General features: G+C 39.6%; 1 protein-coding gene across 1 annotated transcript in view; it reads left to right on the top strand.

Annotated features, from left to right (window-relative positions):
• Positions 1-27,500, top strand: part of LOC115218346 (tubulin beta-4 chain-like) — a 78,503-nt gene that overhangs the window by 19,833 nt on the left and 31,170 nt on the right. Inside the window, exons 2-5 of the mRNA XM_029788104.2 lie at positions 8,044-8,152; positions 9,861-9,971; positions 18,967-19,211; positions 22,980-23,187. Of these exons, the coding sequence (XP_029643964.1) occupies positions 8,044-8,152; positions 9,861-9,971; positions 18,967-19,211; positions 22,980-23,187 (673 nt within the window). The remainder of the gene's footprint in view (positions 1-8,043; positions 8,153-9,860; positions 9,972-18,966; positions 19,212-22,979; positions 23,188-27,500) is intronic.

Genomic DNA, 27,500 nt, shown 5'->3' with positions numbered 1-27,500 from the left:
AAACTATGTGTGTGTGTGTGTTTGACTGAAGACCATGTGAGTGTGTGTTTGAGTGAAAACCATGTGTTTGTATTTGAGTGAATATCATAGGTGTGTGTTTGAGTGAAGATCATGTGTGTGTTTGAGTGAAGACCATATGTTTGTGCTTGTAATAAAAGCCAACACCCACCCGTCAGTCTACCCCTAATACACCCTATAGCCATGGGATGGTAGTTCAATGACCACACACAAACTACATCCCGCCTTTACAAATCCGCTGCTTTGTGAAAACCTCAGAAATTCTTACACCTCTCTTCATTTACCGAGCCAATGTCTTCAATGCACGGCAGGACGAGGGCCTCATCATGTTCTCTCCACCCAACCACAGTCCGATATAGAGACCGTGAATTTGAGCTTGGGATCATAATGGTTTGGTGAGTCTACTCTCTCATACTGGCTTGGCATGGCTTGGCAGAGGGATGCAGTTTTTATACTCATATTAAGGAGAGGCTGAGTCGATTACTTCGACCCCAGTGCTCGACTGGTACTTATTTTATCGACTCCGAAAAGCAAAATCGACCTCGGCGGAATTTGAACTCAGAACGTCAAAACAGATGAAATACCTATTTCTTTACTACCCACAAGGGGCTAAACACAGAGAGGACAAACAAGGACAGACAAACGGATTAAGTCGATTACATCGACCCCAGTGCGTAACTGGTACTTATTTAATCGACCTCGAAAGGATGAAAGGCAAAGTCGACCTCAGCGGAATTTGAACTCAGAACGTAGCGGCAGACGAAATACTGCCACGCATTTCACCCGACGTGCTAACGATTCTGTCAGCGTGCCGCCTTACCGAGACACTAAGCTTGTATTTTATCTGATTGGCTTCTCAATTTGGGGGAAATTCTTGAATCTTGCGATTATCTCCCTTCGTCGAGTAGAGCTGGTCTCAATTGCCAATTGGTAATTATCATATATCTTGTGGAGGCGGAAATAATTTTAATAAACCAGGAATTTATGGTGAATGGTATTTGATATACGTCTATGACAAACAGAATCACTTGCTTGAGTTTCTATAATGAGCCGTATCCGTCCTGAGTGGTTAACACCATGAGAAAAAAGTAAATGGGGTTTTGACGGACATTAGCGACATAAGTTACTAAAACATTTCTGTCAAACTGAGGTCAAAGTATCAGGTCACCGAGGTCATCATACTAAAAACACTTCCTGTGTCATCAGATCACTAAGACAATAAATATCTCGTTATAGCTAACACTCGGCAACTGACGGCCTACAAATAACCCAAATAACCACTTCACACGTGTCAGTAGGTCACGGAGGTTATGTTATGTCTGTGACTGCCCCAGTAGGATTCGATGCTGCAATTTGCGTTGAAGTGAAAGACTAGACTCAACTCAACTCGTTTCGAGCTTTACTCAGCTCGAGATGACGTAAAACTTGAAATTTCTAAGCAGAATACTGGGCATGAGGAATGTGCTTCGAACAAATTTGGTAGAGTAATTAATTATATTCCATTCGGATGATCGTTCCACGTCTCAAACGCCGGTCCATTGGACTTTTCTCATTGAACCACTCTATGTTCATCGCTAGGTTATTTCTCCGGCATTCTTTCGATATAACTCGACAAAATCAAAACACTTCACTTCGGGGGTATTTCCGTGGAAGCAAATGACAGTTCGATTCTGTCTTCTCCTTGGAAATTTGCGCGGATTTTACATACACACCTGAAACAGGTAAGAACAAATATGCAAGGCTTTTTTTCTTCTTCAAGTTTAAAATGAGACATTGCTGGCATAATTTCGTTATATCTATACTCCACAACCCACGGAAATACCCGAAGTGAAATGTCTCGACCTTGTCGAGCTATATCGAAGGAATGCCATTTCTCCATAGGTGTCAACAGGTCACTGAGTTCATAGCAGCATTTTACGCGTGTTACTGTGTTGTTATTATTGTTAGTCAGTGAAAGCACATTGGCCTTGTGGTTAAGGGTGTTACACTGGTGATTGTAGATCGTGGGTTCACTTCGTAGACTGTACGGTGCGTTGTGTTTTTGAACAAGACACCTCATTTCGCGTTGATTCACCTCACTTAGCTGAAAAGGCGAACTAGTAATAGCTGGGAAGTTAAGCCGGCACGAACCGATGACCCGTTCAGAGGAGAGTTTTGTGATTTCGGTCACTTATACATCCAGAAACCTGCCTTATGAGTCCTTGGACAGACCCAAGGCAAACCCAAAGCGCTGTTAGTTAGCCCCAAGTCAGCCCTGTAAGCCCACCTTGGCTGTCACATCAAGGACTACGTTGTCTGATGAGGTTTTTCTTTGCAGTACAGAAATATGTAATTTGAGGTTAGTTACTATTTCTAGCTTGACAAACAACCATAAAGTGCCTCCCGTGGTCACTGGAGTCATTCTATCAATCTATAAGTAGCATAAGGTCATTGAGGTCATAGCTCTAGTCCAAAGACGTCACCAGGTCACTGAGGTCATTTCATATCTACATATGTGTCACCGGGTCGCCAAGGTCATAATATTATCCTTCTAATGTCACCAGGTCATTGAGAGAATCAAAGATCCTCATAGGTGTCACCAAGTTCACTTAGACCACAGGTCATTCTGCTAATGTTCCAGGTCACTGAGGACATATCACCGTCCTTCAAGTGGTCACCAAGCCACTGAGATCTTGACACCAGTCTACCGATGTTACCTCGTGAGAGTGGTCATAGAATAACTGCGCTTTGCCCTGTTTTAGCTTTTTGAATGATGCCACCCTGCTGGCGAAGTGAGCAGGCCAATATTTTGCCCCACACCCCCACCCGGAAGGTCAGTCCGTCGAAGGTTTAACCATTTACAGCTGAGTGGACTGGAGTAATGAGACGTGAAGTGTTTTGCTCAGGAATAAAACGCCCAGCCGGTCCGGGAATCGAAACCATGATCCCGCGATCGGGAGTGCTACACACCAAACCACTTGGCCACGCGCCTTCATGTAGTTTCTATTATTATTGTATTTTTTTTCTTTTGTTTCTATTTAACCCCAACTAAGCTCTGATCCAGCAGACATATGATTAAAGATGAATGGAGCCTGCTAGAAATAGCAGCCAAGGCGGCGAACTGGCAGAAACGTTAGCACGCCGGGCGAAATGCGTAGCCGTGTTTCGTCTGCCGTTACGTTCTGAGTTCAAATTCCGCCGAGGCCTTTCATCCTTTCGGGGTCGATTAAATAAGTACCAGGTACGCACTGGGGTCAATATAATCGACTTAATCCGTTTGTCTGTCCTTGTTTGTCCTCTCTTTGTTTAGCCCCTTGTGGGTAGTAAAGAAAGAGGTGTTTCGTCTGTCTTTACGTTCTGAGTTCAAATTCCGCTGAGGTCGACTTTGCCTTTCATCCTTTCGGGGTCGATTAAATTAAGTACCAGTTACGCACTGGGGTCGATGTAATCGACTCAATTCCTTTGTCTGTCCTTGTTTGTCCCCTCTATGTTTAGCCCCTTGTGGGCAATAAAGAAATAAGAAATAGCAGCCAAGTATCCGTGATCAAACTGTACTATGATCGAATACGTTCCAAACATGCCTACATAGTATGATTTTTTTCTGTTTAGCTCGAGTACTACATTATCCTTCTCAAGGCAGTAGGATGTAATATTAGGGAAAATTTTTGACTGCTCCTTCTAACAGGGTAAACGACCCCGTTGAAGCTTTCTCGTTGGTGGTCTATGTTGGCGACAGATGGTAAATCCCCGTCTCCCAGAGGCTGGCAGAGTCATTAGAGAAACCTTCGTCACCAAATAGTGCATATATATATAAAACAGATCAGTCTGACATGTGGACTCCTTTCTAAGCTGTACCCAAAGGAGGAAAGGCACTCAACACTACGAGACAACAAACTCATTCATCAATTTATAGCAGTGGAATAGTTTCTGCTTACGGTGGCAAGTTTACGTGTTTATTATGGCTTGGCGGATTGCTGCGCCATTTTGAGTGTTTAATCGGCGATGAATAAAAAACAGGAGTCGTCCATCTCTCAGCAGGTTGCTTGATGTTCTATCCAAACAGCCAGCCTCCAGTGCGCACTTTGCCAACAGACAACACAGCAACAGCAACAACAGCATCACCACCACCACCATCATCATCATCGTCATCATCACCACCACCGCCACCACCACCACCACCACCATCATCATCATCATCATCATCATTATCGTCATCATCATCATCATCATCATCATCACCACCACCACTACCACCATCATAATCATCACCACCACCACCACCACCACCATCATCATCATCATCATCAACATCACCACCACCACCACCACAACCATCATCACCATCACCACCACCACCACCACCACCACCACCATCATCATCACCATCAACATCATCATCATCATCATCATCATCATCAGCAGCAGCAGCAGCAGCAGCAATGACAATAACAACATCAACACTTGTGGAATGTTGGTTTACTGTGAGAAGAAAAAAAAGTTATCGAAGACTTTATCTAATGGTGGTGGTCGTGGTGGGAGGGGAACTTCACCTGTTAATGCTTACTGGGTATTAGGTTTTTCTTTTCTTTTACTTGTTTCAGTCATTTGACTGCGGCCATGCTGCAGCATTGCCTTTAGTCGAACAAATCGACCCCCAGGACTTATTCTTTGTAAGCCTAGAAATTATTTTACCGGTCTGTTTGACCGAGCCGCTTGGTTACGGGGACGTAAACACACCAGCATCGGTTGTCAAGAGATGGCGGGGGGACAAACACAGACAGACAAATACATACATACATACATCTATCTATCTATCTATATATTATAGGCATAGGAGCGGCTGTGTAGTAAGTAGCTTGTGTACGAACCACATGGTTTCAGGTTCAGTCCCACTGCGTGGCACCTTGAGCAAGTGTCTTCTACTAATGCCTCGGGTCGACCAAAGCCTTGTGAGTGGATTTGGTAGACGGAAACTGAAAGAAGCCCATCGTATATATGTATGTAGTATGTATGTATGTATGTATGTATGTATGTATGTATGTATGTATGTATGAGTGTGTGTATATGTCTGTGTGTCTGTGTTTGTTCCCCCAACATCACTTGACAACCGATGCTGGTGTGTTTACGTCCCCGTAACTTAGTGGTTCGGCAAAAGGGACCGATAGAATAAGTACTAGGCTTACAAAGAATAAGTCCTGGAGTCGATATGCTCGACTAAAGGCGGTGCTCCAGCATGGTCACAGTCAAATGACTGAAACAAGTAAAGAGTAAAGAGTAGATATATATATATATATATATATATATATATATATTATTAGTGAATTGAAGAAATGGAGTTGAACGAGATTGAACAGAAATCGTTTATTGCATTCTACACGTGTTTCGAAAGCACAATTTACCAAATTCCGATTGAATAAGGAGACCATCTGTGTCTTTCTCTTCAGGAAGAAATAGGAAATCCGTTGGAAAAAACAAAAACAGAACAGAGGCGGAGCAAAACAAATCGAACGAGGCTCCTAAGAGTCCATGGCCAAACTGTTATCAATGTGTGTTGAAAACTGGTGGTGGGTGCGTTGAAGGTTTAAAGGGTCAGGCAGCGGTCATCCGGTGGGGTGGGAGCACGGGGTGCTTAGATGTTCTTTGTGACCGAGACTAAAGTTCTGACTATTTGTTTTGCTCCGCCTCTGTTCTGTTTTTGTTTTTTCCAACGGATTTCCTGTTTCTTCCTGAAGAGAAAGACACAATATGGTCTCCTTATTCAATCGGAATTTGGTAAATTGTGCCTTTCGAAACACGTGTAGAATGCAATAAAACGATTTCTGTTCAATTTTCGTTCAACTCCATTCTTCAATTCACTAATAATATTAAAATTCAATTATCCGCACCAACGCACGTTGCAACACCATATGGTTGTACCTCCAACCGTGCTGTCTTATGCTGTGATTTTTGCTACCAAGGTATCGGTTAAACTTTTGATTAATCTGAAACAAGATTATTCATTTCTTTCTATTTCACAAGATATATATATAATATATATATATATATAATTAGATAATATATATAATATATATATATATATGTATATATATATATATATATATATATATATATATATTATTAGTGAATTGAAGAAATGGAGTTGAACGAAGATTGAACAGAAATCGTTTATTGCATTCTACACGTGTTTCGAAGGCACAATTACCAAATTCCGATTGAAAAGGAGACCATATTGTGTCTTTCTCTTCAGGAAGAAATAGGAAATCCGTTGGAAAAAACAAAAACAGAACAGAGGCGGAGCAAAACAATCGAACGAGGCTCCTAAGAGTCCATGGCCAAACTGTTATCAATGTGTGTTGAAAACTGGTGGTGGGTGCGTTGAAGGTTTTTAACGGGTTCAGGCAGCGGTCATTCGGGGGGGGAGCACGGGGTGCTTAGATGTTCTTTGTGACCGAGACTAAAGTTCTGACTATTTGTTTTGCTCCGCCTCTGTTCTGTTTTTGTTTTTTCCAACGGATTTCCTGTTTCTCCTGAAGAGAAAGACACAATATGGTCCTTATTCAATCGGAATTGGTAAATTGTGCCTTTCGAAACACGTGTAGAATGCAATAAAACGATTTCTGTTCAATTTTCGTTCAACTCCATTCTTCAATTCACTAATAATATTAAAATTCAATTATCCGCACCAACGCACGGTTGCAACACCATATGGTTGTACCTCCAACCGTGCTGTCTTCTGCTGTGATTTTTGCTACCAAGGTATCGGTTAAACTTTTGATTAATCTGCAACAAGATTATTCATCTTTCTATTTCACAAGATATATATATATATATATATATATATATATATATATATATAGATATATATTATATATATGATATATATATATATATATGTATATAATATATGTTATATATATATGATATAATATATATATATGTATATATATATATTATATATATATATATATATATATATATATATATATATATAATATATTATATGTATGTATATAGTTGAAATTTACAGAAAAACAAAGGACGAAAACAGGTGTAGGACACAAGGAGCAAGAGTGCTAGTTTGACGCGGGGAAGGTGAGAAAGTCTTTGACGTTCGAGCCTACGCTCTTCAACAGAAAGGAACAAGAGGAAATAAACAGAGAGAGAATTAAAAAAAAAGCTTACGACGAGTTTCTTCTTCTTCTTCTTCTTCTTCTTCTTCTTCTTCTTTCTTCTACTTCTTCTACTTCTTCTACTTCTTCTACTTCTTCTTCTTCTACTTCTTCTTCTTCTACTTCTTCTTCTTCTTCTACTTCTTTTCTTCTTCTTCTTCTTCTTCTTCTTCTTCTTCTTCCTCTTCTACTTCTTTCTTCTTCTTCTTCTTCCATTCTTTTCTTCTTCTTCTCTTCTTCTTCTCCTTCTTTTTCCTTCTTCTCTTCATCTTCCAATTCTTCATTTTCTTCTTCTTCTTCTTCTTCTTCTCTTCTACTTCTTCTACTTCTTCTACTTCTTCTTCTTCTTCTTCTTCTTCTTACTTCTTCTCTTCTTCTCTACTTCTTCTTCTTCTTCTTCTTCTTCTTCTTTTCTCTTCTTTCCTCTTCTACTTCTTCTTCTTCTTCTTCTTCTTCCAATTCTTCTTCTTCTTCTTCTTCTTCTTCTCTTCTTCTTCTTCTCCTTTTCTTCTTCTTCTTCCAATTCTTCATTTTCTCTTCTTTTCTTCTCTTCTTCTTAATTGTTTTAACTCCACGTGGTGCACAGGGCACCAACAAGAGATCTCCACCTGTCTCTATCTTTGGCAATGGATTGCAGTTGCCCCCCCCCCAGCTGTTCTCTACGTTACTTCATACGCAACCTCTGAGGATTACCTCCCCTTACCAGGATCACTTTCGTATGTTCTGTGGTTGACTTTTCAGTAGCAATGTAAAAAAAAAATTAATGGCGCAGGGCTGTTAACCCTACGCCTATACAATCCTCCTTTCTCAATCGCATTTGGGACCAGCAATGGCTGAGTTTCTCTATTTTCTAATGTAATTTAATCTTTCGTTACAGTTTTGGGAGGTTATTTCTGATGAACACGGCATTGACCCAACGGGTACCTACCACGGTGACTCTGACCTTCAGCTGGAGAGGATTAACGTTTACTTCAATGAAGCAACAGGTAAGATCTATCTGTCCCCTTGGTCAACTATTGACAGTCTAGAACTGACGAGTGGGTAGCTTTTTACTTGGCCCTGGTGCCGTAATAGGTTTTTTAAATCTATTTTTATACAATGATAACAGTTTGAGGTTGTTAGAGGTATAGTGGGGTGAGGGTAGGTTTTGATGACTACGTGTGAGATAAAATGTAAAGTGTTCTTGAAACTTGATAACTTTAAGAATTTAGAATTGGCATTTATAAATTTAAACCAGTAGAGATTATCTCCCTTGCACAGGGAGTTGGTCTACTGTAAAGCAGACGATATCTCTTGAGAGATCTCAGGCAGGGAGCTGACAGAGCTTTTAACACACCGAGCAAAATGCTTAGCGCCATTTCGTCCGTCTTTACGTTCTGAGTTTAAATTCCGCCGATCGACTTTGCCTTTCACCTTTAGGGTGTCGATAAAATAAGAACTAGTTGAGCACTAGGGTCGCCCCCTTCCCCCGAAATTGCTCGCCTTGTGCCAAAATTTGAAACCGATATCTCAAGATAGATAGTCTGGTATTTGTTTTCAAGTAATAAATGAACTGAGGTAAAATGGAATGAAGTGATCTGACGAGAAACTCGGCGAATTGTTTGTTGTGGAGTTTAGCTCCTGACTTCCGAACAACTGGTTCTATTCATAACTATTGATGACTATTTGTGAGGTAAAATGTAAAGTGTTCTTCAAATCTAGTAATTATAAGAACTTAGTATTGGCTTTTATTCATTTAAACCGATAGAGATTACCTCCTCTGTAAGATAATATCATTAGATAGATCTCACGAAGGGAGCTGACAAAATTTTAAACTTATCAATTAAATCCTGTATCAGATAATTCTACGGTTATATTTTTCGCAGTTCACATGGCGTTGAAGCAATTCTGTTCACGGACATTAACTTGAACTCTAATGGATAACCTTAATTCCTGCTATGTTTACTCCTATAAATTCTCGGTGAGAATTAATACGCGAGAGTCTGGACCTTTCGCGCAATAATAACCAATAAAAAATTAATACAAATTCCAAATCATAACAGGGACGGACAAAATTCAGAAAGATTGATTGTTGAAGTATTAACTGTTGGTAGCGACACTATATTTCGTTTAGCCATCATAATATACAGCCAAATATATCAAAGGTTTATAAATCAATACTGTATCCTACCGTGTTAGCAGTGCGATTTAATTACTTCTAAGTTATCTCTAGAGATATTCTATAGAATATAGAACGAGCACTGAAATATGCATACACTCCCATTTCCTATTTTTCTCTCTTCGATCGCACTGTTTACATAGACGTATTCGCATACGACACGTCGTAACTTTCAGAGCTGGCTCTAAATTCTATAGAATGTTTGCAGAGATAATTTAAAAGTGATCGTTGAAGAAGAAGAAGAAAGAAACGTCAATAAAAAAGAGATATAAAGTTGGAATATTTTAGAAAGTGTTTACGTCTGCTAAACCATTCCCGAAACACCATTGTTTCAATTGCTTTTGCGAAATTTTAATCCTAAAATTCCAAGAACGTGTAAGTCAATTTTTAGAATATTAGAAATTCTATGCTGCCAGCCGTATTCCTTCATCCAATTAGAATAATATTAACAAAAACAAAATTTTTGTAATCCCGTATTAAATATTCTGTAAAATAAAGTGAAAGTTGTATTTAAAATGTTATATTTCTGTTTTCAGGTGGCAAGTATGTACCGCGTTCTATATTAATTGATCTTGAACCTGGTACCATGGATTCCGTAAGATCAGGACCTTTCGGTCAAATCTTCCGTCCAGATAATTTTGTATTTGGTAAGTACACAAGGCCACCTTAATCATCCGTCTACCCATCCATCCATCCATCCATCCATCCATCCATCCATCCTCACACACATACACACTTTTGTATTTAATAGGGTGTAAATATTGGGTTAAAAACCAACTTTCGACCTTTTCTGTCCCAGACTTTTTTTTTATCTCAATAATTTACACGTTATTTATACCTTTATCTGTTTCGAGATCCACCGTTCCGAAAAAGTTATTTCACGTTCACTCGAAGTTTCTACATTCTTATGACGTCGACAAGATATATATATATATATATATATATATATATATATATATTACTAAATGAATAAATATTCGAAAACATTTATATAGATACTAAATCTCTGAGCGAGGTATAAACAGTAGCTGCACGACATCGTGAAGTATATTTGCCTCTTAAATGTGGCTAACCACTAAGGTGAATGCTACTGTAGTTAGTAGCCCCAGGAGGACACCTCCTCCAGCTGGGCAATAAAGAAATAGTAATTTAGATGTGTCAATAGCCAGCTGGAGAAGATGTTCTCCTGGGGCTACTAGCTACAGTAGCATTCACCCTTAGTGGTTAGCCACATTTAAGTGGCAAATATACTTCACATTTATATAGACATTATTATTAATTATTATCATTAGTAAAATGAATAATTACAACAATAAGGTAAAAGCCGATAAATGGCAAATCCAAAATTTTAAAATTTTATAATTAATTTATAATTATAATGGGGCACATGCTGTGGCAGCATTGTTGTGAAAATCCTCTAAGAAAACCATCAATCGCTGAAACAATAACAAACACAACAGAAACCGGGCAACGAGCAAAGGAATTCACTTACCGTTTCGACAGAAAGCTGTAGAATGAAGAAATCGATATCTCTGGATCAACTGATTCCAAATTGTGTGTGTGTGTGGGGTGCATACGCCCGTCGCGTGTGTTTGTGTATAGGTGTGCATGCGTGCATGTGTGTGTGTGTGTGTGTGTGTGTGTGTTTGTGTGTGTGAATGTAATAATATAACTGTACAGTGTATTGATGTTTAAACACCATAAAACATAAAACATATCCACGGTATTTAAGGTCTCAATTAATAACGCATCGTTCAAATCCAATACATTATTATATATTTCTTTACTACCCACAAGGGGCTAAACATAGAGGGGACAAACAAAGACAGACAAAGGGATTAAGTCGATTACATCGACCCCAGTGCGAAACTGGTTCTTAATTTATCGACCCCGAAAGGATGAAAGGCAAAGTCGACCTCGGCGGAATTTGAACTCAGAATGTAACGACAGACGAAATACTGCTAAGCATTTCGCCCGGCGCGCTAACGTTTCTGCCAGTAAATCACGGTGGAATTAAACTTACAAACACACACACACACACAATAGACTAAATCGATCATTGAGAGCAACATATTTGGAATAAAAGGCAGGAAATAGATTTCACATATAATTAATAATTTAAAGGCCGTGAGCTGGCAGAAACGTTAGCACGCCGGGCGAAATGCTTAGCGGTATTTCGCCTGTCTTATGAATTATTTGTGAAACCTATGCTTTTCTGTGAAGGCATGTGGCTTAGTAGTTAGGAATATTCGGTTCACGATTGTAAGGCCGTGAGTTCGATTCCCGGCGGCGGCTTGCGCATTATATCCTTGGGTAAGACACTTTATTTCACGTTGCTCCAGTCCACTCAGCTGGCAAAAATGAGTTTTACTTGTAGTTCAAAGAGCCAGCCCTGTCACACTCTGTGTCACGATGAATCTGCTTGAGAACTATGTTAAGGATATGCGTGTCTGTGGAGTGCTCAGCCACATGCACGTTAATTTCAAGAGCAGTCCGTTCCGTTGATTGGATCAACTCGAACCCTCGTCGTCATAACCGACGGAGTATCAGTTAGTTATGCTTTTCTGCTTTTTTTTCTAATTATAATACATGAAGGGTAAATTCGCAGTTAGCGAGGCCCATGACAAGTTTTGGCTCCTTGTAACTATCATTTTCCTATTTTGTCAACAACCCGGAGCAAGGCTACACTTGGCTAACTTACCCTAACCCTCTCAGGCATACTCTGACGTATCTAAGTTTGTCATGTTCAGTTCTGACTTACTGGGAGATGTTTTGACCCATCTCCACTTGCCCTGACATGCTCTTGCTTGTTGCAAGTTATCCCAACGAGCTCTCTATGTAAATGAAGTCTTTAAGGGCGATTCTACGTTACAGTTTAACATAATTTTTAGAACATCTTGACCGTGTGATCAAGTGACAATAAAAGACACTCTTTTGGACGAGCTGGCAGAATCGTTAGAACGTCAGAAAAGAATGCTTTCAAATATTACTTACAATTTTTTTATTTTTTGCGATCGGCGTTCAAATCTTACCGTGGTCAACTCTGTCTTTTATCTTTTCAGAGTCGATAAAGTAAAATACCAGTTATATACTGGAGTCGATGATTTCGACTTAACCTCTTCTTTCATAATCGTTTGTCTTGTGCTTAAATTAGAAGCCGTAAAGTAGAAGGTGTGTGGAGGCGCGTGGCTTAGTAGTTCGGGTGTCAGCATCATGATCGTAAAATTGTGGTTTCGATTCCTGGACGCGTTGTGTTCTTGAGCAAAACACTTCATTTCACGTTGCTCCAGTCCACTCAGCTGGCAAAAATGAGTAACGCTGCGATGGACTGGCGTCCCATCCAGCTGGGGAACACATACGCCATGGAAACCGGGCCCATGAGACTGGCTAGGCTTTAAAAGGGCGCATTTATTACTTTTATTTTAAAGTAGAAGGTATACTCCTGTATGGTGAAGCCTCCGACATCGATTTCTGAATGAAGTCATTTCAATTATTATTCTATGAAAATGTCCTTGAGAGAGGCATGATTGCCACAGCATCCCATTTTACCTCTCGCATTGCTCACTTACACTTCTTTAGTTCAAATCTCAACGGAGATTTTCTAGCGCAGAAAATAATCCAAGTAAGCCGCTGGTATGTGGAGGCGCAATGGCCTAGTGGTTAGGGCAGCGGACGCACGGTCGGAGGATCGCGGTTTCAATTCCCGGGCGTTGTGTATGTTTATTGAGCGAAAACACCTAAAAGCTTCACGAAGCTCCAGCAGTGAGGGGTGGCGACCCCTGTTGTACTCTTTCGCCCCAACTTTCTCTCACTCTCTCTCTCTTCCTGTTTCTTGAGTAACGCTGCGATGGACTGGCGTCCCGTCCAGCTGGGGGGAACACATACGCCACAGAAACCGGGCTCATGAGTCTGGCTAGGCTTGAAAAGGGTGAAGAAGAAGAAGCCGCTGGTATTATTCAATCGACAACCCTTCCCAACAAACGTTGCCATTGTTCGATATCAAACTTCCCATGCTTCAGTTTCAGACTCAGTTTCGCTTCTCGTTTGAGTCTGCTTCACTTGTATCATTAACATCGTTTAAGATGTATAAACACCTCTAAAAATACGCGCCTCCTAAAATATCTTTTACTAAATATCAGTCTTTTACTAGTGACGGGCGTATCTCTTTAGCCATGAGATATGTTATCATACTATCCCCGCTGTAAGTTGTTAACCACAAGATATTTAGTCGAGATTTATCTAAAGTGTATTAGGATAAGAACCACACTATTTAATTAAAATTTGGAATATACTCAAAAATAGAATCTGTACGTAACTTTTAGTCTACTTCCGAGTGAAAAATATTTATAAAATCTAGTTTATTGCTTGAGAAAAAACACCTGAACTCTAAATAGACCATGTGTTAGACATATTTTCCAAGGATATCTGTTTAAGATATTCCAGAACATTTTTTAAAAGCTAAATGCGCTGTTTTCAGGAAGAATTCTTGTCAAATAGATCTTTTGCAACAGCTTTATCCTATTTCAAAATCAACCGATCTTCCTTTCACCCTTTCAATGTCCACTCATTTACTATAATCTGTTTATCAGAATGATGGCCTAATGGGTTGCCTCTAATCAGAATGTTGTTATCACATTTCAAAACGTTGGGTATCGGAACACCAAGTCAAATTTGATTATTTCCATTTTACCACACCCTGGCCTTTCATCTCATCGGATTACATCAGAAGCTTTCTTAGTATGGTTCTCTTTATGTTAGCCTTAATGAGTTGTTACTTTAAACTGTCTACCCTCAAGCTCTTGTGTCCTGTGTACTGTCTTATGCTCCTGTTTCCTGTCTGATCGACCGTCTGTATGCATGCGCACCTGTCTGTTTGTCTGCTTTTCTGCCTGCTTGCATGTCCACTTCTCCTCTTGACTGATTGACTCTCTGTCTATTTATCGGACTTTTTGTAGGAGATTGAAGTGTCTAATGTATCAAGTTCTTGCCCTTGGTGCAAGAGTTAGAAAGATAAAATGCAGCCGCAATCCGCGCAATTGTTTTTTTTTCTAGTTAATCTGCAACCAAAAGCGACACCAATTTTCCAACACATTTTCTCTCTTCCTCACTCTCTGACGAAAGGCCAAAATGTAGACCCTTAGATTCCTTACTACAGTTTCTATGGATTTCCGATTTTACCATATCTATCGGACTATTTATCTCAGTGTTTCTCAACTGGGGTCCACTCGACCCTTAAGGATCCGTATAAGATTTCGCTGTTAAAGTTTATCTGCAATAAATTAGTTATGCTTCTAAAATACACAAAATATTTAAACAATTTTTTAAATACAATTAGGCGCAGGAGTGACTGAGTGGTAAGGAGCTTGCTTCTCAACCACATGGTTCCGAGTTCAGTCCCACTACGTGGCACTTTAGCCAAGTGGCTTCTATTACAGTCTCAGGCCGACCAAAGCATTGTGAGCGGATTTGGTAGACGGAAACTGAAAGAAGCTCGTCGTATATATATATATTTGTGTGTGGTGTGTGTGTGTGTGTGTGTGTGTGTAGTCAATCCAAACATGAACAAGCAAGAAAAAACAATAACACGAGGATGTGGAATAAGTACAGGGTTATTGGACGCCCAGGAAAGGAAAGAAAAGAAAGAGGATTTCACGTTTCGAGCGGAGCTCTTCATCAGAAATATAGAAAAAGTCCAAAGAAGGGCAGACGGAGAAAGAAAATCGCCAACGATACACACGTGGTCCCCACCCCACACATATATGTATATATATGTATATATGTATATATGCATGTATACATATATATGTGTGTGTGTCTTTGTCCCTACCACTAGTTGAGAAATGGTGTTGGTGTGTTTATGTCCCCGTAACTTAACGGTGCGGTATAAGGGACCGATAGAATAAGTACCAGTCTTAAAAATAAAATTAAAAAAAAACAAAGGAAGTCCTGGGTCGATTCATTTGACTAATAATTCTTCGAGGCGGTGCTACAGCATGACCGCAGTCCAATGACAGAAACAAAAAGATAAAAGAAAGAATTCTCAATAATTAATTTAAAAAATAAAATGGGATTTTTTAAAACATCGAATGGATTAGGGAATACAGCTGAATAAAATAAGGACCAAGATGGTCCAGATGGAAAGAAAAATGGTTAGGAATCGCTGATTTAACTTGTCAGTCCAATAGTTTTTCTCTCTCCGTCTGCTTGGCTGAGCATCTGTCTGACTGTCTGTCCCCTGTATCTCATTGCCTTTCTAATTACCTGTCCCCTGTATCTAATTGCTTTTCTACTTGAGTATCTGTGTGGTGGTGGAAGCACTCCGTCGGTTACGGCGACGAGGGTTCCGGTTGATCCGAATCAACGGAACAGCCTGCTCGTGAAATTAACGTATAAATGGCTGAGCACTCCACAGACACGTGTACCCTTAACGTAGTTCTCGGGGATATTCAGCGTGACACAGAGAGTGACAAGGTCGGCCCTTTGAAATACAGGTACAACAGAAACAGGAAGTAAGGGTGAGAGAAAGTTGTGGTGAAAGAGTACAGCAGGGATCACCACCATCCCCTGCCGGAGCCTCGTGGAGCTTTTTAGGTGTTTTCGCTCAATAAACACTCACAACGCCCGGTCTGGGAATCGAAACCGCGATCCTATGACCGCGAGTCCGCGGCCCTAACCAGTGGGCCATTGCGCCTCCACAGTATCTGTGTACTTATCTGTCTGTCAGCATATGCAGTAATATCTCACTTTACGAGACCCTGGGTTTACGAGTTTTATTTTATAATAAATTTTTCAAGCGCAAGATCCAAATTTTGAACGAAGTGCACAAGTTTCTACTACCATAACAATTGCTTTTGGGTGTTACCGAGAAATTTATAGAGAGCGAAAAAAAAAAAAAGCCTCTTCTAAGCAAACAACTCTAGACTCGTTTTTAAAAAGAAATCTACAAGTCTGTCTACGAGTACTTGTGAATCGGCAATCGCGTCTACATGTGATGGTGTGCACGAGTCTAGTGCGAGTGAAAGTGATTCAGAAAATGATTATGATAATAATATTTTTTTTAATTATAAATGATCTTGACATTATTTTTACTTTACATAAAATATTCTTTACATTCTACTGTTGTTTTATTGCCATTTATTTACGAGTATTATAAATTTTACTGGTAAAATATTTTTCTGGGAACGAATTACGATTCATATAACTTTGCTACTATGAGAAATCATTGCTCTGCTTTACGATACGATCGGTCTCCGGGAACAAATTAATTCGTACATCGAGGCATTCTTTACTGTATGTGTCTGTCTACTTCACTGTTAGTCTTTCTGATTCTGTACTCTCAATTTGACTCTCGGACTCTTGTCTGACTCCTCCGTCTTGTGTGCGTGTGTGTGTGTGTTTAAAGTTACTTCTTTTCTCACCCTCGCAAAGTTTTGTGTCAGAAGTCAATGCCAACAACCATAAACCATAAGTATTTGAGGGCGTGATCAGTTTTAGCAACAGCAGAAGAAAATAAACAAATGCATTAAAACGTGTAGAAACGAATGGCGAATGCAGCTTAGGAACGTCAGATAAATAATTAAACACCGCACTAACTGCCACAGCATATGTTACATGTACACAAAACCTCTTTACTTGCAAAACTGACTTTACCGGAAGTATACTGCAGCCATTTTAAAACAAACACCATAGTTTCTCTTAATCATTTCGTTTTCTTTTTATTTATTATCTAAAACCCAATATCAGATTTCATTGTTTTTATTTGATTTTACTGTTGTTGACTCTATAATATTTGGGTTGTTTTAGTTAAATATCTCGTTGCAGTCGTAGTTATTGTTGTGTCTGGCATCACGTAAGACACTTCCTTATAATGTACCAGTCATTTAGTGCGTCTGTGTTTATATCTCGGCTAAGCTATTAAAATAATTTAAATTCAGCGTTTCTATCCTTCAGTTTTGATAATCTGTTCTATTTCACCCAAACAGACACACGTTTCTTCGGTTCATATCTAAATATAATTCATCTTAATATACGACTTCCGGTTTGGATGAAATCCATCAAAGGGTCCAGGCGCCATAGATATAATATAAACACATCCCCAGGGGTTCAATTTTTCCTTTTAATTTTTAGTAGTTGGGGTGCACAGAATCTTACGTTGCACATTTCTCCCCTGCCAAATATATTCATACAGTGAATATGTAATAAATAGATGTTGGTAATAAACAATAATATAATAAATGATAAATACAATTATTAATTATTGCTTTATTTTAGGCAACAAACCTATGGAGTGCGCATTAATTTGTTGTGTGCACTGGTGGCATCCAACCCAGAGGGAACAATACCCATCTTCTCCCCCTCTCCTCTCTTCCCCCACTCTCCCTTCCTCCCCGTATCCCCCTCTCTCTTTATATATGTATGTTTTTCTTGGTTTTGTCGTAATTTTTTTTTGCCGTCCCTCTGTACTTTTCCATTATACATATATGAAGGCGGTAAGCTGGCAGAAACGTTAGCACGCCGGGCGAAATGTACACACATGCAGACACACACACACACACGCACACACGCACACACATGACGTTGATTGGCTCATAAAACACTACCCATCTGCGCATGTCACACTCTTTTCACTTTCCTCATGCATTTACGCAGATCAGCGCCAAATTCAATTTCCCATTTTTCTCTTGATATAATATTTTAAATTCAATACGTTGAAATCCCTGTCTGTCTGTCGATCTGTCTGCCTCTATCTCCCCTCCCCTCCCCTTCTCTCTCTCTCCCTCTCTTACTATATGTGTGTGTGTGTGTGTGTGTGTGTGTGTGTATAAATACTTCTTAGTTGTATTTTGCATTGTAGAACTTTGCTAAACGCTATCTTTTCATTGTTATCCGTCTTATATATGATTTCAAAAATGTTATTGTATTACAGAAACTCTTAAGCGTTCACACCATAGTCATTATATTGTGGAGAAGGTCGTTGCAGCCGAAAGCAACAAGGAACTACAATATGATACTTGACTGTACTTAGACAGACTCTGTAGGGTGCAACGACTGGTTGTATTTATTGTGTAACATCATGTGTTACTGGATACTGAAACATATGTAGCACTTGATATAAGGAAGTATCAAGTCAAGGCCCATGTTCTCTCTCTCTCTTTCTCTGTCTCTCCACACACACATATATATGTATATGGTTGGGTGCATGTGTATATATATCTGCGTGTGTGCATGTGTGTGCATTTGTGTGTGTGAGAGAGTGTGAGTTTGTGTGCGTGTGTGTGTGCCCTTGTCTCGACGTCGTGTGATAGTTGTAAACGAGTGTCACTCTTCAAGTGGTGCTTTTTTGGTTCCAGCCCTTCGTGAAAACAAGAGTTGCCTCGCTTGGAAACGTGTGAGGGTTGACGACAGAAAGGGCATCCGGCCGAAGAAAATCTGACTCGTTAAAACCCGTTTTGACCCCCATGAATGCATGGGAAAGTGGACGTTAAAACGACGACGACGATGATGATGATTATGGTGATGAGGATTTTATAAATAAAAATCGGCTGTAGAATTTGAAACACTAACTACATCACGTATAATTTGATGGTTCCTATATATTGATGAAAGCTGTTATCGACTATAATTCATAAATTTCTCTTCCAGGTCAAAGTGGCGCTGGTAACAACTGGGCGAAAGGCCATTATACAGAAGGAGCAGAACTTATAGATTCGGTGCTGGACGTCGTTCGAAAAGAGGCAGAAAGTTGCGACTGCATACAAGGCTTCCAGCTGACACATTCTTTGGGAGGTGGAACCGGTGCAGGACTTGGAACCCTGCTTATTAGCAAGATTCGAGAAGAGTACCCAGATCGCATAATGAACACTTTTTCTGTGGTTCCATCTCCAAAGGTGAGCAAGAATCCCTCAGCTTGTCTGTCTGTCTGTCAGTTTATCTTCATTCTTGTGCAACTTCCTTTTAATAACACAAATACATTTGGTACATGCATACATACATACATACATGCATACATACATGCATACATGTATACATACATACATACATACATATATATATATATATATACATACATACATAAACATAAATATTTGTATGTATCTGTGTGCGTGTATATATGCATATATATATGCATATATGTATGCATATATACATATATATGTATGTATATATATATATGTATATATATGTATATATGTATATTATATATATATATATATTATATATATATATATATTATATATATATATATATATATATATATATATACATATATATATATATACACACACACACACACATATATATATATATATATATATACATATATTTATATATATATATATATATATATATATGTGTGGGTGTGTGTGTGTGGTGTGTGTGTGTCTTTCTATATATATGTATGTATATACATGCATATTATATACAGTTATTATATATATATATGTATATATATATATATAATTATATATATACATATATATATAACATACATACATATATATATATTATATATATATATATATATATATATATATATATATATATATATATATATATATATATACATATATATATATACACACACACGTACATATATAATGATTACAGAGAATGTTGGCGTTCTTTTTGGATTATAACCCAGTTCAGTCCAGCTGGTTTTTGTCTGTTTATGTTGCCAGAATATACATACATCAATCATGGGACGCCCTCAACACACACACACACACAACACACACACACACACACACGAAGACACCCACTTACGAGCGCGCTCGCATAATACCTGTTTACACATATTTCAGAACGAATCCAAACAGATTGATGCTGTAAAGATGGATGGTAAATTATGATGCATGCGGTTTTCTAGGTACTCCTTTCGTAACTTTTGAGTTAACCGGCGCAGAAAGACAAGCACAGGCCCACAAATATTACGCACACACACACAAATACACCACACACACATACACGCATATATAAACATCATCATCATCATCATCATCATTTAGCGTCCGCTTTCCATGCTGGCATGGGTTGGATGGTTCAACTGGGGTCTGTGAAGCTGGAAGGCTTCATCAGGCCCAGTCAGATCTGGCAGTGTTTCTACGGCTGGATGCCCTTCCTGACGCCAACCACTCCGTGAGTGTAGTGGGTGCTTTTTACGTGCCACCTGCACAGGTGCCAGACAGAGCTGGCAAACGGCCACGAACGGATGGTGCTTTTACGTGTCACCGGCACGGGGCCAGGCGATGCACACAGACACACACATACATATATAAACACACATACATATATAAACACATATACATAAATACAATGAGCATATATACATATATACTATACAATACATGCACGCACGCACACACACACACAGATATAGATATATATACATGCATACTATAAGCATATACTCTTTTACTCTTTTACTTGTTTCAGCCATTTGACTGCGGCCATGCTGGAGCACCGCATTTAGTCGAGCAAATCGACCCCAGGACTTATTCTTTGTAAGCCTAGTACTTATTCTATCGGTCTATTTTGCCGAACCGCTAAGGTTGTCAAGCGATGTTGGGGGGACAAACACACACACACACACGCACACACCACACAACACACACACACACACACACACACACACACACACACACACACACACATACCACATATGTGGAAAATTCTGTCTTTGGGTGTATGTGTGGTGTTGTTATCTAACTCCTCCTACATAGTTTTATCGATTTTGATGAAACTTGACACGTGAGTAGAACTCATGTCTGGAAACATCATGACATACTCAGATTGTTGAAAAAATCAATAATAGGGCCCCTGGAAGGGATATTATATATATATATATATATATATATATATCTAATATATTTCATTTTAACAGCCGGGGGATATAACCCATTCATTTTCCTATATTATTTGTTATAAATCAAATTGAGTATGTTTATTTCTTAGTATTTGAACTGTTGAGTTATTTTCGCAATTTATCCAGTACAACCCTTAAACAAGTAAATAGTATTTTCTTAAAAAATAGATCCACTTATTTAGGTTAGCGACTTATTCACGAATATACCAACACTAGCGTCGCTGAGGGTAATATTCTCTGGGAATGCACAAAAGCCCTTTTCAGAGTTATTTACTTTGAATTGTTATTATCTCACATCTGATTAGCCTGTTATTACGTAACATGCTTCACGATTTTAGTATACATACCTTATTAGTATTTGCTCCTAATTTCTATATACTCTGGGAACGCATTAAAGCTCTTTTCGGGGCTACTTTATTTGAATTCTTGCTATCGGGTAACTAATTTCATGTTATTAACTGACTTCACAATTTGGATATTCATAACTTATTGGGAATTCTTAAAAACAAGATCCTGTGTAAGACAGTCCGGTATTCTCTGTAAATGCAAAAAAAAAACCCGGTTTAAGGGCTACATACTTTGTATTGTTGTTATTGGATTAGTGAAACAATTATGAGAACGGAACCAACAGATAAGCCCCGCTTCCCTGGGAATTACCGGGTACCTCAGCTAGTGTGTGTGTGTGTATATATATATATATTTGTATATATATATATACATACGAGGGTCTTCTTTAAGTTTCCGTCTACCAAATCCACTCACAAAGTTCTGTTCGGTGCGAGGCTATAGTAGAAGACACTTGCCCAAAGTGTCACGCAGTGGGACTGAACCTGGAACCATGTGGATGGTAAGCAAGCTACTTCCCACACAATCACTCCTGCGTCTATACATAAATTCTTTAAAGCATTAATTGAAGTTAATTATCCTCATAATTATTGTGTTTGTGCAGTGTCGTGTCATTTAGGAGTGATGTGTTTTGAAATTTAAAACTACGCAGTGAATAACAAAGATGAAATCAGGGCGAAGACATGTTATGTATAAAAACAGTCAAAAGTGTTCTTGTGCGCCACAGCTGTCTGTCTATCTATCTATCTATCTATCTATCTATCTATCTAATCTATCTATCTATCTATCTATCTATCTATCTATCTATCTATCTATCTGTCTGTCTATCTGTCTATCTATCTATCTATCATCTATCTATCTATCTATCTATCTATCTACTATATCTATCTGTCTGTCGTCTGTCTGTCTGTCTGTCTGTCTTCCGTCCGTCCGTCCGTCCGTCCGTCCGTCCGTCTATCTGTCTATCTATCTATCTATCTATCTATCTATCTAGCTATCTATCTATCTATCTATCTGTCTGTCTGTCTCTGTCTGTCTGCTGTCCGTCCGTCGTCCGTCCGTCCGTCCGTCCGTCCGTCCATCTATCTATCTATCTATCTATCTGTCTATCTATCGTCTGTCTGTCTGTCTGTCTGTCTGTCCGTCCGTCCGTCCGTCCGTCCGTCCTCCGTCCGTCTGTCTGTCTGTCTGTCTGTCCTATCTATCTATCTATCTATCTATCTATCTATCTATCTATCTATCTATCTGTCTGTCTGTCTGTCTGTCTATCTGTCAGTCTGTCTGTCTGCCTTTCTGTCTGTTTCTCTGATAAATATATCTGCTCTGTATCCTTTCCCCTTCTCTCTCTCTCTCTCCTCTCTCTCTCTCTCTCTCTCTCTCTCTCTCTCTGTCTCTCTCTCTTTATTAACCTTCTGATATATTCGTATATTTTCCTTCTCCCGCACAGGTTTCCGACACTGTTGTAGAACCATACAATGCAACGTTATCTGTTCACCAACTTGTGGAAAACACTGACGAAACCTACTGCATTGATAACGAGGCATTGTACGACATCTGTTTCCGGACGCTAAAGCTGACCACCCCTACTTACGGTGATCTGAATCACTTAATATCAGCAACAATGTCTGGTGTGACGACCTGCTTGCGCTTTCCAGGTGAGTTGTTTGTTCTTTGAGAGAGAGAAAGGATGTCCGTAATCGTCAGAACTGCAGTGCAGAACCAGTCGTGTTTCAAGTAACTCCTCGGAGTAATGCAGACTTGAAATCGTATTTAAGACATTGAAAATGGCACGAATACTCGTGGAAGGGAATTACGGATTAAATCTGGTGGTAAAGTAGAACGAAAGACGGAGAGTTTAAGCGTTCGTTTTTATGGTGTTTTCAACTTGTTCATTTATTTCTCATTTACAAAAAAGTGAACTAAGGGAAATAACTCAAGCCATGCTGTTCTCAATGAGATAATAACGCATGCCCTAGACATCGTAGGTTTCCCTTCCTAGCTCGGACCAGGGGCTATACCAAGGTTACAGTAAAAGGCCTGACGGCATGACAATTTTCACGTTCCGTGATGGCAGGCCCCTTATTTAGAATGCTACATGCTTGTAACACCTTCTCCGGTGGCAACTAGGTACAACAATCACAAGGTACGTCTAATCGGACGTACCTTGTGGTGGTTGATTGACTGTCATGATGCAACCCTCGTATCCAAAGCTCTTGTTATACTCGATCGGAAAAGAGCACTGCATATCTTGACTTGACGTAGTTATTGCTGGTGCTGTTATGTAGCCCTAGGCAAGCCCTGACTGAACAAAATCTGCCAGCATCTATACACACACTGGTTGATTGTAGGTGGTCATGTATGGCAGAATGAAGAGGTACTCTCTCCACTGTCCAATTTGTTGCTTTTGCTACATATCGCCAGCTCACAACTAATCAAGCAGATATATGGTCAAAGTGATTCAAGAATTGACCATCACGTCTTTTTTTTTTTTTTTGTATATCTAGGACTAAATTGTCAAATGTTTCTTCTGCTTTAAGGCGGTATGGTATAGTTTTAGGGAGACTTGGTTGCTTTTTCTAGCAGGTCAAATGACCGCGTTGAGACTCTAGATTTTGGAAATGGTCCTAGCGAAGGTGGACAATTTAAATTTGGTCTGAATATGGAGAATGTGTGTACTGTGGTTCGAAAATCGAGGAATTCGGATGACCACCTCGTATAAACTTAATAGAGAGTCAAAAACTCAGATTTGACATAAAAATAAAATATTACTCTTTTCTACTCTCGACAAAAGGCCCGAAATTTTGGGGGAGGGGGCCAGTCGATTAGATCGATCTCAGTACGCAACCGGTACTTAATTTATCGATCCCAAAAGGATGAAAGGCAAAGTCGACCTCGGCGGAATTTGAACTCAGAACGTAGCGGCAGACGAAATTCTGCTAAACATTTCGCCCGGCGAGCTCACGTTTTTGCCAGCTCGCTGCCTTAAAAATAAAATATTAAAAATTAGCGTAAGGCGGCGAGCTAGCAGGATCGTTAGCACGCCGGGCGAAATGCTTAGTGATATTTCGTCTGCCGCTACGTTCTGAGTTCGAATTCCGCCGAGGTCGACTTTGCCTTTCATCCTTTCGGGGTCGATTAAATAAGTACCAGTTACGCACTGGGGTCGATGTAATTGACTTGATCCGTTTGTCTATCCTTGTCTGTCCTGTCTGTGTTTAGCCCCTTGTGGGTAGTAAAGAAATAGGTATTTCGTCTGCTGCTACGTTCTGAGTTCAAATTCCGCCGAGGTCGACTTTGCCTTTCATCCTTTCGGGGTCGATTAAATAAGTACCAGTTACGCACTGGCGTAAATGTAATCGACTAGCCCACTCACCCCAAATTTCAGGCCTTGTGCCTATAGTTAAAAGGATAATTAACAATTAGCGTTCAAATATATTTTGAACGCTTCAGGAGAAATCGAAAAAGGGTATAATTTTCATGGAACCAACCTTCCCGCTTCTCACCAATGCCCACCATCAGCAAAGAGCCCACCCTAAGGATGTCAAAGATAACAGCGTATTTATGGAAGAGAGTGTATGTAAAACGAGAAACAAGACTTGTGTTATTTCAGATGGCAGCTAACTGCGAGGTGCGGTCTAACACCGGCACCCTTGCTACGGAGCGTATATGTTGGGTGAGGGAATAATTAAAGCAACAACGACTACCCTCTCCCTTACCTGGGTACGAACGTTCTACTATACTGTTAGCGGCTCTGTTATGTTGATATATGACTTTGTTTTGTTAAGAGTTTGTAAAAGAAAAGAAAAGAAAAAAAAGACGAAAATAAAAGAACGATTCCAAGACAGAAAACATTGGAATTAAAGAGAAACGGGAGAAAAAGAAAATTCTTTTAAAAATATTTTCTGGGGGCTACATAGTTGTTGTCCCTGTCACTGATTCCCTAATATGGGGAGCAGAAGATCACTGGTAAGGCATCTCTCGGCAGATTTGGTCATTTATTAAAAAAAAAGAAAAAAAAAAAAGAATTAATTTCAAAGAGTCATTAAAGAAATTTGAGGCAAACCTGGTTGTTTCACCTCGAATACGTATCAGATTCTTTCTCTTGTTCGAAATAATCCTTTAAATTATTTTTACTCTCGGGGTTATTTCCGAGGTTGATTCATATTGAGTATTACTGGCTCGAATTCAGCATGTTATCAATATTTAGTTTATGGACTGAGTGACGATGGAGCCAAAACTCATTGGGATTTGTATAGATATCCAAATGAAACAAAACTATAGTGTATATTCCAGTAAACATACGCCAGCAATCTAAAGTTACCCAACATGAACCCACCGTATATTTCTTAAAATGTAGCTAAGGCTGCTTCAGTAGAATTTAGATTCACTTCTGAAAAAAGAGGGGTTAGGTTCCGAAACGTTGTTAATATTTTGAGGGACGCCGCCGAGGTCGACTTTGCCTTTCATCCTTTCAGGATCGATAAATTAAGTACCGGTTGCCTACTGGGGTCGATCTAATCGACTGCTCCCTACGAAAAAAAAAAAAATGGGGTCTTGTGCCTAGAGTAGAAAAGAATATTTTGAAGGGCCAGCTGGCCGAATCGTTAGCATTTCGTCCATCTTTACGCTCGGAGTTCAAATTCCGCAGCGTCGACTTTGCCTTTCGTCCAATCGGGGTCAATAAAATAAGTACCAGCTGAGCACTCGGGATCGATGCAATCGACTTACTCTGGCTCTAGAAATTGCTGGCCTTGTGCCAAAATTTGAAATCAATATTTTAAAGGCCGAGCTGGCAGAATCGTTAGCGCACTGGACAAAATGCTTAGCGGTGTTTTGTTCATCTTTACGCTGTGAGTTCAAATTCCGCTGCGGTAGACTCTGCTTTTTGGTGTCGATAAAATAAGTACCAGTTGAGTACTGGGGACTGTTGCAATCGATTTACTTCTTGCCCCGAAATTGCTGATTTTGTACCAAAATTTGAAAACAATTTTAGTTTTACCCTTTTTTGTAATAAACCAACAAAAGAAAATCGTTCGTCAGCAGGATTCGGTTATTATCTGCTCCAGTTTGTGTTTGTAATTAGCTGGAAGAATTAAGGCCACCAGAGGGCAGCACAGAATACATCTGTTGTCAAGCATATAAAGATCTAATCTTCGCGTTATTAGGGGTATCACATATCTCTACTGCCATGCTGTATTGATAGTCATGTGTGTGTGCATGTGTATATGTATATATATATGTGTGTGTGTGTGTGCATGAGAGAGAGAGAGAGGGGGAGGGGGAGAGAGAGAGAGGGGGGAGAGGGAGAGAGAGAGAGTAAAAGAGAAAAGGAAGTGGTAGGATAGGAATGGATAATACGGTTGATCACGTGTCATTTTAAGATGGTGGAAAATGTAAACAGCGTGGTGGTAAGAACATTACAATGTCGTTTGGTTTACATTTCGACGCTGTTATTGTATATTGATACCAGTCAACTAATCTCCTAACTTCTATCTGTGGCGTGTGAGTGGTGGGGAGAGAGAGTGTACAAGAGAGAATATCGTCTGAAGGGTGGCGGAGGGAAGGGGTTGGTTTTCATTCATTTTGTTGACTCCCCACCACCACCACTACCACCACCAACCGAAGATGGTGATGTGAGAATCCGGTTGGGCAAAAAAACGAGGTCAGGCTTATCGTCCGTCCCTTAGTCATGGGGTCCTTTATATAAATCTCCTTTTCCCCGGGTCTGAAGAAACATTCATTTCTCTTCATTGTTTATTCAGGGTGGGGAAGTTTGGCACCGGGGACCTTTTATTCGTTTCGGGACTCCGGTGATTGATGGGAAGAAGGAAGAAAGAAAAGAATGAATGAATGAGTGAGTGAATGAATGAATGAAGGAAGGAAGGAAGGAAGAAAGGAAAGAAGGAAGGAAGAGAGGAAGGAAAGAAGGAAGGGAGAGAGGAAGGAAACCTAAGAACACAGAATAAAA

This window comes from Octopus sinensis, linkage group LG13 (assembly GCF_006345805.1).
Source record: "Octopus sinensis linkage group LG13, ASM634580v1, whole genome shotgun sequence".
Taxonomy (NCBI): Eukaryota; Metazoa; Mollusca; class Cephalopoda; order Octopoda; family Octopodidae; genus Octopus; species Octopus sinensis.
This window is presented reverse-complemented; position numbering and strand designations above follow the sequence as displayed.